This window comes from Phoca vitulina, unplaced genomic scaffold (assembly GCF_004348235.1).
Source record: "Phoca vitulina isolate PV1807 unplaced genomic scaffold, GSC_HSeal_1.0 scaffold2, whole genome shotgun sequence".
NCBI lineage: Eukaryota > Metazoa > Chordata > Mammalia > Carnivora > Phocidae > Phoca > Phoca vitulina.
The window spans coordinates 50,243,293-50,255,157 of record NW_022589705.1 but is presented as its reverse complement, the minus strand read 5'-3'; the positions used below and the strand labels follow the sequence as shown (position 1 = coordinate 50,255,157).

Here is an 11,865-nt window from a genome sequence, read left to right as displayed (position 1 = left end):
GTTCCATTTCTTTGAAAAAAGTTGTTGGTATTTTGATAGGGATTGCATTGAATGTGTAGATTGCTCTAGGTAGCATAGACATTTTCACAATATTTGTTTTCTCAGTCCATGAGCATGGAATGTTTTTCCATTTCTTTGTGTCTTCCTCAATTTCTTTTGTGAGTATTCTATAGTTTTCTGAGTACAGATTCTTTGCCTCTTTGGTTAGATTTATTCCTAGGTATCTTATGTTTTTAGGTGCAATTGTAAATGGGATTGACTCCTTAACTGAGAGAGAGAGAATGTTTAAGTATACTCTGCACTGAGTGCAGAGCCCGATGCAAGGCTCGATCCCACAACCCTGAGATCATAATCTGAGCTGAAACCAAGAGTTGGACACTTAACTGACTGTGCCACAGAGCCGCCCCTAAAATATTAACTTTCATATTAAAGATAACACTATTCTGTAACTCTCCTGCATGTAACTGTCGAGAAGATTTTAATGAAATATTTTCATGGCTGTTTCCCATCATTCCTTCATATATCCTCATATTTTTCAGAATATAAACTGAATTCCACCTCAAATATATTTTTGTCTGTTTATTAAAGTATGATTTAATTAAAATGCACGGATCTTAATAGTTCAGCTTGAGGAGATGTGACAATTGGTTACTCTGATGTAACTACCACACAAGATATGGAACATTTCAACCATCTCAGGTTTCCACTCAATTTCCACTTTCTAGCCCACAGGCAACCACTTTCTAATTCCTATAATCATAGATATCTCTGCCTATTTTTGAACTTCATATAAATTAAGTATGTAACTTTTGGTTCTGGTTTCTTTTGTTCAACATGTTTTTGAGATCATCTACATTGTTGCATGTGGTAGTAGTGTGTTCCTTTTTATTGCTGAATAGTGCTCCTTTGTATAAATATACCAGAATTTGTTTTTCTACTCTCTGACTGAAAGAGATTTGGATTATTTCCAGTTTGGGGCTATTATGAATTAAGTTGCTAAAAACATTCTTGTATATGTCGGGGTGCCTGGGTGGCTCAGTCAGTTAAGTCTTGACTGGTGATTTCAGCTCAGGTCATGATCTCATGGGTCATGAGATCCAGCCCAGGTCAGACTCCACGCACTCAGCTGAAGTCTGCTTGAGATTCTCTCCCTCTCCCCTTCCCCCCCACTCACACGTACACTTTCTCTCTCTAGAATAAATAAATAAGTCTTTAAAAAAAAAATTCTTGAATAGGTCTTTTGTGGATATGTCATTTTATTTTTTTGGGAAAGCTAGGAATGTAATTGCTAGGTTATAGTATAGAGATTTGTACTTCTCTCTATAAAATAAAAGCTGGAGTTCTCCAAAGTATTTGTGTCATTTTAAATTCCAATCAGTAAAAGAGAGTTCCAGTTGCTCCACATCCTTATTAATCTTTAGCACTGTTTTAGTCATTCTTATGTTTGTTTTTTTTAAAGATTTTATTTATTTATTTGAGAGGAAGAGCATGAGTCGGGGGGAGGAGCAGAGGGAGAAAGAGAAGAAGAAGCAGACTCCCCACTGAGTGGGGAGCCCAACATGGGGCTCGATCCCAGGACCCCAAGACCATGACCTGAGCCAAAGGCAGATGCTTAACTGACTGAGCCACGCAGGTGCCCCCCATTTTTTTTTAAAGTAATCTCTACTCCCAACATAGGGCTTGAACTCAGGACTCTGAGATCAAGAGTTGCAAGTTCTACAACTTAAGCCAGCCAGGCGCCCCTAGTGCTGTTGTTTTTTAAAAGCCATTCTGTTTTGTTATTTAGCTCTTCTAGTGAGTGGGAATGGTATCCATTTGTGGGTTTCATTTGTATTTCCAATGATAAATGATGTTGAACACTTTTTCATGTGCTAACTGTCCATTTAAATATTTTTTGGTGACATGTTGGTTCAAGTTTTTGTAGATTTTTATTGTACTGTCTTTTTATTTTTTATTTATATATTATAGATACAAGTCTTTTGTCAGATAGATGTGAGACAAATATTTTCTTCTCAATCCCTGGCTTGCCTATTCATCTTCTTAATGGTGTCTTTTGAGGAGCAAAAATTTCTAATTTTGATAAAGTCTACCTTATTAACTTTATCTTCTAGAGTTAGTACTTTTTCTGTTGTATGAAATTTTGTCTACTTTAGGTCTCAAAGATAATTTCTTATATTTCCTTCTAGAAGCTTGATGCTTTTAACTTTTACTTTATGCCTATGACACTTCTTGAATTAATTTTTGTGTATCAAGTGAGATAAAGATTAAGAGATTATTTTTTTTCCATATGGATATTTAAAAGACTTTCTTTGTTCCTATTGAATCAACCCAATATTTAAAAACATTTCAGGGGTACCTGGGTGGCTCAGTCAGTTAAGTGTCTGGCTCTTGATTTCGACTCAGGTTATAATCCTGGAGTTGTGGGATCGAGCCCCACGTTGGGCTCTTTGCTCAGGGGGAGTCTGCTTGGGATTCTCTCCCTCTCCATTTGCCCCTCCTCCCCCCCTCAAATAAATAAATAAATCTTGAAAAAAATAAAAACATTTCATAAATTTAGTTAACTGTAAAGATAATATGAACAAAAAGAGTATTAGAAATTAGATTTTGCCAAATAGGATGAAGATTCATAAAGTGTTTAAGTAATTACACTAAAGGAAAAATAGCTGTGTTATATTGAAGGAAGCCTGGGCTCATATAATAGTTTTGCTGTGTCCTAGCTATGCTATTGTGGGTATACCACTTACTCTGAATTTTAGTTTCCTCACCCAATCTAGTATATCACTAGAATATTAATGCCTACATGACATGGAGGGCTTCCGGAGCTTGAAGGAAGGAGGGCAAGGCAGTGGAGTTCACCTTTAAGAAGTCTGCCAGGGGCCTAGAATCTCTCTGTGTCCCCAGACCTGGTGAGGTGTTCAGTATTGGGAGTGAGAGGTGGCCAAAGGGGAAGAACATGCAGAAGCATAGATGCAAATGAGACTGGTGCTACAGTTGAATGTCTAGACCATCAAGCCAAGGAATGCATACTACTCCAGAAGTGCCACTTCTATCAGAGCATTGGCCAGATGATGGCCTCACATCCACTGAAAGCCCAGCAGACCCCAACCTCATAGAGAAAGCCAGCTTACTTTCAGGAAGAGGATGAGATTCACAGACCTGCCCTCCTCCCAGAGGCAGAGAATTTAGCCATGGTGGGTAAGTGACTATCCTTTTGCAATCAGAGAAGTTCAAGGAACATGAAGCAAACAGTAGAAAAAGCAGGGTAGATAGGGTCAGTATAGGCACCTGGTACTGCCATATTTCTTAGTCCAGGATCCATAGCATCACCTCCTCTTCTCTCGGTGAGGGGAAGGAGTGAGGCAAAGAAACTCCAACACTGCTATTCAAACAAGGGCTTTCATGGAAGATCTCCCTAGAACTTGCACACTTTATCTGAAACTCTACTCCCACAATCTTAAGCTTTTGAAAGTGATCTGGATAGGGAAGTTGTTTTGAGAGAATATATAAGAAGAGTGTACGTTCTGCTGTTGTTGGGTGAATTACTATAATGTTAAGATGGCAAATTCCCCAAATTGATCTGTAATCCCTGTCAAAATTCCTAACGGCTGTTTTTCAGAAATGGACAAGGTGATCTTAAAATTCATATGAAATTGCAAGATATACAGAATAGCAGAAGCAATTTTGAAAAGGAAAAACAAAAGGAGGATTCACATTTCCTGATTTCAAATTTACAGTAATTATAACTTTATTTTGAAAACTTACAGTAATTAAGAAAGCGTGGTAGTGGCATAAAGGCAGACAGAGATGAATGGCGTCAACTTGAGAGTCCAGAAATAAATCCTTACATTTATAGGTCATTAATTTTCAGCAAGGGTATCAACACCATTCAATGGGGGAAAGAATATCTTTTCAACAAATAGTGCTAGGACAACTGAATATATATGCTCCTACTCTCACATCATGTACAAAATTAACTTGATTAAGTAATAGTTTCTTAGATATGACACCAGAAGTACATGCAATCAAAGAAGTAGTAAACTGGACTTCATCAAAATTTAAAACTTTTGTGCATCAAAGCGATGCTACCAAGAAAGTGAAAAGACAACCCAGAGAATCTGTGATAAGGTGATTGTACTGAGAATACACAAAAGTAAAATAACAAAAATATTACTTAAAAATGGGTAACTAATTTGAGTAGCTATTTCTCCAAAGAGAATATACAGATGGCCAATAAGTATGTGAAAAAATGCTCAACATCATCAAAGAAATGCAAATTAAAACCACAATGAGATACTACTTCACACCTACTAGGATGGCTAGAATCAAAGAGTCAGATAATAGCAAGGAGGATCTGGAGAAATTGGAACCCTCCCCATTCACTGGCAGTGGGAATGTAAAATGGTGCAGCTGCTGTAGAAAAGAGTTTGACAGTTTTTCAAGAAGTTAAAGATGGAATTATCATGTAAGTCAGCAATTCCATCCCTAAGTATCTAATCAAGAAAACTGAAATATGATTCAGCTACAAAAAGGAGTGAAGTACTGTTACATATAACAACATGGATGAAACATGAAAATGTTATGAAAGAAGCCAGTCATGGAAGGCCACAATATTGTATGATTCCAATTACATAAAATGTCCAGGATGAGCAAATCCATAGAGACAGCAAGTAAATTAGTTGCCAGGGGATGAGAAGAGGAGGAAATTAGCACCACTTAACTGCTAAGAGATATAGGGAGGGAGAGAACAAAGTAGATGTGAACCAAATCAATAAATAGGACTGCAGAATGAGAGCTATAAAATTTCCTAATGCCCTGAAATTCAAAGTTCTTTCTAATTTCAGGAGTTGGCAGAAGCCTTGTCTCAGAGAGATAAGACAAGTTTAGGCCCTAGGAATAATCAGAAGTGTCCTACCAATAATAAGGGAGTAATCTAGCCTGGGAATCCATGCCTAAATTAGCAAACCTCCCCCACCCTCCCCAACTTGCACTGTTATTCCCTCTAGCAGTAAGCCTACTGAGTTGGCCTTGGTAGGAAGTATGCTCCTTCCCTTCCTACCTGTAGCATCTGCTTCTTCCATTCCTTCTCTGAGGTGGCCTGAATGAGACTATGTACATGATTAGGTAGGTAGTTGTCCCTATAAATTCATCTGAACTGCCACTGGCAGCAGTTTGTAATAAATAATTCATCTTCATTTCTGAAAATTCATCTAGAAACAGTGCTTGGAGGACAATAACTTGAGCAGCTTAAATATTGTAGGTGATGAAAAACTGGAATATTCTTTACTCCTCACTACCCCCCAACAATTTGGGAGGTTCAGCAAACGATGGTATTTGTAGTATACATTCCAGATATTAAAGGAAGGTCACTGGGGTTGATTCATACTTCTGTTTTCTCCATTAGGAGACTCATAAGGAAAATGACTTTTGCAGACTTGCCCTAACATCATGGAGCATTAATCTCCATGAAGGTCTGTAGCTACTTCGGGAACACTGGGATTTGGGAGTTTTGAACATCTCTAAGAGAGGAAATAGCAGTAGATTAGAATGAATAGGTTCCACTTCAACCAACTGGTATATAAGGGCTATCTCCTTTCTGTGGATATCAGTCTTCTTCCTTCAGTATCACATTGTAAGGCAAAATGACCATAAAGTTACTACTAGTTTCTCTGCAGTTTTACAGCAATTAGGTACTGTTGGAATTATAGGTATGTCTTGAATGTCTGATTTTCCTTTGCATGGGCTAAGGCAGCCTCAACGGATCATTGGCATGTGGGTAGACTTGTGGAGCCAGGCTGCTTTAGGGCTAAGTTGTTACTGGAGTGGATGGAAGCATAACTGTAGCAAAGGAGAGAATCCTAGATAGCACCAGAACGAAAGCTGCCAGTTCTAAGATGTGAATATAGAGCTGCCAACAAACAATGAGGCAAGAGTACAAAGGCAGAAATTACCAGAAATAGGTCAGAAAATAGAAGAGAAATGTTGAGGAAAGGCCCAGGCTAGATGCTAGGAACCTGCAGTTAGCAGGGAGTGGCCATGTGATACCAAGCTAAGTCAAGCTAAGTCCCCTTGGTTTAAAGGTACAGAATTGGGCCAAACATAACAATGTATTTTTCTAATACAGGATGTTAGTTGTGGCACAGGCTACCTTGACACATCTTAACCTGAAGTAAAAATGGACTGATGACAAGTAAAAATAGCCATGATGACAATTGTACTTCATGAAGAGGATGAATTCCTAAATGGCCAGTCTCTGCTATTCAAATAATGTTACCATCTCCCAAAGAACAGTTTTGGGGCAGGAAAGAACAGTATTTCATTTCAAGCTGGACTACTCATCTACCAAAATACCACTCTGACCAAAGAAACAGATGCAGAATTACAGTCACAGCTGCATTCTGTATAGAACAAGTTGGTTAATGGTACTCTAAATTGCTGATTACACTGCTAATGATTTTTTTAGTGGCATTGCATTGTTTTCCCACTTTTGTTTAAATATCTTTAAAAAAGCATCTAGGAAGTTTTAAAAATGGTAAACTGTTAAATATCAGTAAGTGTTCCAAAGAGAAATTCCATATAACATCCATTTCTTGAAATGGCATTCTCATATGGGATTTTGTAGGAGCGCCATTTATTGACTAGCTATTTGTTTTAATTCACTTTCTCATCAATTTACTTGCATTTAAGATTACTGAGGCCATAAGTATCTCAATATTAGTATTTGTATCTAGTTCCATAGCTGGTATGAAAAGATAATAAACCAACATATGTCATGATATGCTGGCACTGGGAATGTACTATGACTAGATTTACAAAAAGTAATAGCAACAGTACATTTTTATTTTTATTGTGATAACCATGCTGAAATTTATTACACTGTTAGTACTTTATTGTTTAATTATGCCAACATAGCTGAGGGAGGTAATTACATTTTTTATATAAAAATGCTGTTAATGTTTTTATTTCAATTTAGCAGATTATAGACTACAGATTAAAGCACTGCCATTGTTCCATATTGTTTCTTGTGCATTTAAATGGCAGAACATTTTTTCCACAAATAGTAAATTCATTTCTACTGAATTATTTTATTAAGGTTTCTAAATAATTTGCCTCTTAAATGAAAACCTCAATCTGGCCAGGAACTTCCATACATTAGATTTATAAAAAACATTTTATACAGAAAATGGTGTACCAATCACAATTACATCACAATGTTTTTTGAGAATTTTTCTATTTATTAAGGTAAATATCCTGTTAAAAAACTAAAAATACATTTTTGTTATGCAATTATAAATTCACAGGTAAATACTTACATTTGCTTCTAACAGATGATCCAATTTCAGTGATCTCTTAACACTGCAAACAAAATATTTAAAGAAATCAGATTTATATGCTTTAAGTAGCCAAATATTTAAGAGTAATAAATATAAACAAAGATTCTGAGTTACTTTTGCCAATGAAAGCAGAATACCATATGAAGCAAAGCAATTTTCATGATGATGAAACTGGATTTTTTAATAGCATCTTTCAATATGGAATAATTAAATATTCAAATGGACTTTTATATATGGTTTCATATACATGCACTATTGTACAATTCAAGCATTAAAGTCATATTACGAAATAATCTTAGTAAAGATTAATATATTTGTGTTTTAAAATATCACTAATGAAAAATTAAGCATAAGGGCAAAATAATTTACACACCCTTAATGGAGATGTTGAAAGTATATTATTTGCAGAAATAATGCACTAGTTATTAAAATAAAGGTATGAACAAGGTGAAAAAAGTTTTGCACATTATTCTAGCTTTAAACATGATTCAGTGCTACCAGACTATGACTTAACTGAGGAACAGATGCTCTATGTCTTTATAAGTCCCCAATCCATAAGAAACTATTTTTTGTCTCCCCCACTAAACTGATTCAGGAACATGCCAGGCTCTCTCTGTGCAAAATCTGTTCTGCTAAACTGGATGCCCAGCTGTTGGTGACAATGCTTAGAAAGGAAAGCTGAATATTTATAATACTTTATTTCGTACAGCTGTCTTCTAAAGAGCAGTCATCAACATTTTATTGAATGCAGACTAAATGCTCAAAGGAGAAAAAGGTCAATATAAATTAAAACTAGTTTTCCCAGTGACAAATGCAGCGTTAAAAGTACTTTCTTGATCCCTGAGAAACAGAAATTTCGTTATTTAAAATATTAGAGAATTTGACCATAAAAAAAAAGGATTGTATTGTAAAGGTTGTATTATAGAAAACAAAAAAAAAAATTTATACATATTAGACAATGACTATTCATAAATCACTACTGACTTTTTTTCTATTGACTTTCAAACAAGTGACAAGAACAAGAAAAAAATAGAAGAGATGGACAATTTACAAACATTATGGAGTAGTAAATATTAAATACAAAAATTTAATCTATCAAAAAAGGGCTCACTTAATTTTGCTATTATATATATAGTAGCTTATCACATAACATTATTTCTTGAAATTAATTAAATCACTTTGAAAAATTACTTGTATCTTTTAGAAGTCCACGTGAAATCAATTTAATGTGAATTCTCAATGAAGCAAGAAGAGAATAGAGGAATGAACAAATAAAAATGGCAGATGATCCAAAAAAGAATATATATTTAGTTTTGGAATATATAGTACTCTATTCAGGTGTATGAAATATTTTGGTATTTAATAAAATTTCGAAAGTAGAAATCAAAAACTAAAAGTACACAGCACAGAGTTTTTTATTCTGTTTTTAAATGCTAAGATGTAATACTACCTATTAGAAGGAAACAAACCCCACCCTGATATTAACTGCTCAAAATATTACTTATTGATGATTTATTCTTAGAGAAAGTAACTCAATGTTTGGATTTAAAAGATTTCCGGTTTAGGTCCTAGGGTGATCTAAGAAGCTCAAGGAAATATATAAAAGTAAACAAGAAAGTGAGCTGGGTTAGACTGTTATTTCCCACTTTTAACAGTTCAGTGAGAATCTAAAAACATGATTTATTGTGGGTGATATGGTTTTCATATAATTCAGGCTTGTAAACTAAAACCTGGTAATATTTATAAGAATCATGAAGAGATTTAATAGATGAAACTAGGAGAAATCTAAGAAATCACTTAGTTCATCCAATATGGAAGAGTTGGTGTGATGTGCCCACTGTCCCACAGCTTGAAGGGCAGAAACTCAGATCTCAGGTCCTGTGCACAACAAATCTTTGTTGAACTGACGGGGAGGAGTTAAGAGGTAAAGAACAGCAAACCTACTAGAGGATTTTATGACGATCTATTAGAACTAGGCCCAATGCCGAAGTATGTTATTAAATTAAGTACATACTATGCTTTTAATCTTATTTTATCCACTCTTTTAGCCACAAACAACTGTAATATAAGCATGAAATTATGTTACATGGAAGAGGATGATGTTAATAGTAACAGAGAGGAAGAGATGGTTGAAACTATACTATAAAGGAAGAACAGACAAAACTTGATTAGATCTATGGGATAAATATTTTTCTAAAGTATTTACTCACTTGTTACCAGTATTAGTTGGCAATTAAAAGCGATATCTCTGGTAGTTCTGTAAAGTTATAAGCAGTTTTAGGGGTTATTACTTTGGTTTAAAAAAATGGATATACCATGGGGCACCTGGGTGGCTCAGTCGTTAAGCGTCTGCCTTCGGCTCAGGTCATGATCTCAGGGTCCTGGTATCGAGCCCCGCATTGGGCTCCCTGCTCTGTGGGAAGCCTGCTTCTCCCTCTCCCACTCCCCCTGCTTGTGTTCCCTCTCTCGCTGTGTCTCTCTCTGTCAAATAAATAAAAAATCTTTAAAAAAAAAAATGGATACACCAAAAAGGACTCAAATAGACATTTCTCCAAAGAAGATATACTACTGGCCAATAAACATATGAAAAAATGTTCAACATCCCTAATATTAGGAAAATGCAAATCTGAACCACAAAGAGATACCATTTCACAACCATTAGGATGTCTATTATAAAAAAAAAAAAGAGAAAATGCTGGCTAGGATATGGAGAACTGGAATGTTCGTGCACTGCTGGTGGGACTGTAAAATGGTACAGCTGCTGTGAAAAACAGTTTGGCAGTTCCTCAAAAAATTACATGTAGAATTGCCACATAATTCAGCAATTCCACTTCTGGGTATATATCCAAAAGAATGGAAAGCAGAGACACAAATAGGTATTTGTACACCCATCCATGTTCATAGCAGCATTATTTCCAATAGCCAAAATGTGAAAACAATGCAAGCGCCCACTGACAGGTAAATGAGTAAACGAAATGTAGTGTAGATATACAATGGTATATTATTCAGCTTTAAAAAGGAAAGAAATTCTGACACATGCTACAACACAGATGAACCTTGAAGATATCATGCTAAGTGAAATAAGCCAATATCAAAAGGGCAAATACTGTATGATCCACTCAAACAAGGTACTTAAAGTAGTCAAATTCATAAACACAGAAAACACTGGTTGCCACTAGAGGAAGGGTGAATAGGGATGGGTATAAAATTTCAGTTTTGCAAGATGGAAAAAGTTTTGGAGATAGATGGTGGTGATAGTTGCACAAGGTGAATGTACTTAATGTCATAGAACTGTACACTTAATGATTAAACTGTAAACTTTAGGGGCGCCTGGGTGGCTCAGTTGGTTAAGCATCTGCCTTCGGCTCAGGTCATGATCCCAGAGTCCTGGAATCAAGTCCTATGTCGGGCTTCCTGCTCTGCAGGGAGTCTGCTTCTCCCTCTGCCCCTCCCCCCACTCATTCTCTCAATCTCTCTCTCTCTCAAATAATAAAATCTTTTAAAAAATAATTTTTTAAATGGGCACTTATCTACTGTATCCTAATTTCCTCCCTCGTCCTGGTAATCTTATTACTTCTGCAGGTTACTTCCCACTTCTAACTTAACCCAAATTTACACCTATGTCCATAATTTAAATACTGTGCTTCATTTTTAGGTGTACTAAATTTAGATTCATTGGGATGAAAATTCTGGTTGCTACCAGCATTTTGCTCTTGAGAATTTAGGAAAGATAAATACATTTGACATGCAATTTCATATCAAGAGGAATAGAAAGTAATTATATTTGTGGGATTAGTCATATTACTAAGACTATCCTCCCCTATTTTATTTAACTTATCACATGGTAGTATCCTGAATAGGATTCTCTGATTCTATCAGAACAGAACAAGTACAGGAGTTTCATTATACAACATTACTAACACTGATGACAATATAAAAGAAATTATTTTAGAAAAAAATGAACTTTCATTTGATTTCTAATTAAGAATGAGGAATGACACCTCAAAAAGCACAAAATTACATGTTTTGAGCTTCTCTCTCTTTTTTTTGATAGAGTGTGAGTGGGCAGAGAGGGGAGAGAATTTCAAGTAGGCTCCATGCTCAGTGCGGAGCCCAATGTGGGGCTCAATCTCAGACCCCAAGATCATGACTTGAGCAGAAATCAATAGTTGGACACCTAACTGACTGAGCCACCCAAGTGCCCCTTTGAGCTTCTCTTTAAAATACTGGATTAAATATAATTTTGAATAGCAGAGCTGAGGGTAAGAGTGGGTGTGTGGGGAGACAGATAAACTTGGTAAAGCAGGTAAGAGTCAGAGAGCCTTGATGCTATGCCAAATTCCTCCACTAAATTTGGGCAAATCACATAATTTCACTAAGCTTCATAAAGTTGATAATAATACTGGCCCATAAACTAGTAGGGAATTTCTTTCTTTTTTTTTTTTAAGATTTATTTATTTATTAGAGAGAGAGAGCATGAGAGGGGGGAAGGGCAGAGGGAGAAGCAGACTCCCCGCCGAGCAAGGAGCCCGAT

At 35.9% G+C, this 11,865-nt stretch overlaps 1 protein-coding gene across 1 annotated transcript in view; it reads right to left on the bottom strand.

The window, feature by feature from the left end:
- ITGB3BP (integrin subunit beta 3 binding protein) overlaps positions 1–11,865 on the bottom strand; it is a 60,200-nt gene that overhangs the window by 36,469 nt on the left and 11,866 nt on the right. The window contains exon 2 of the mRNA XM_032427355.1: positions 7,311–7,353. Coding sequence (XP_032283246.1) covers positions 7,311–7,353 — 43 coding nt within the window. The remainder of the gene's footprint in view (positions 1–7,310; positions 7,354–11,865) is intronic.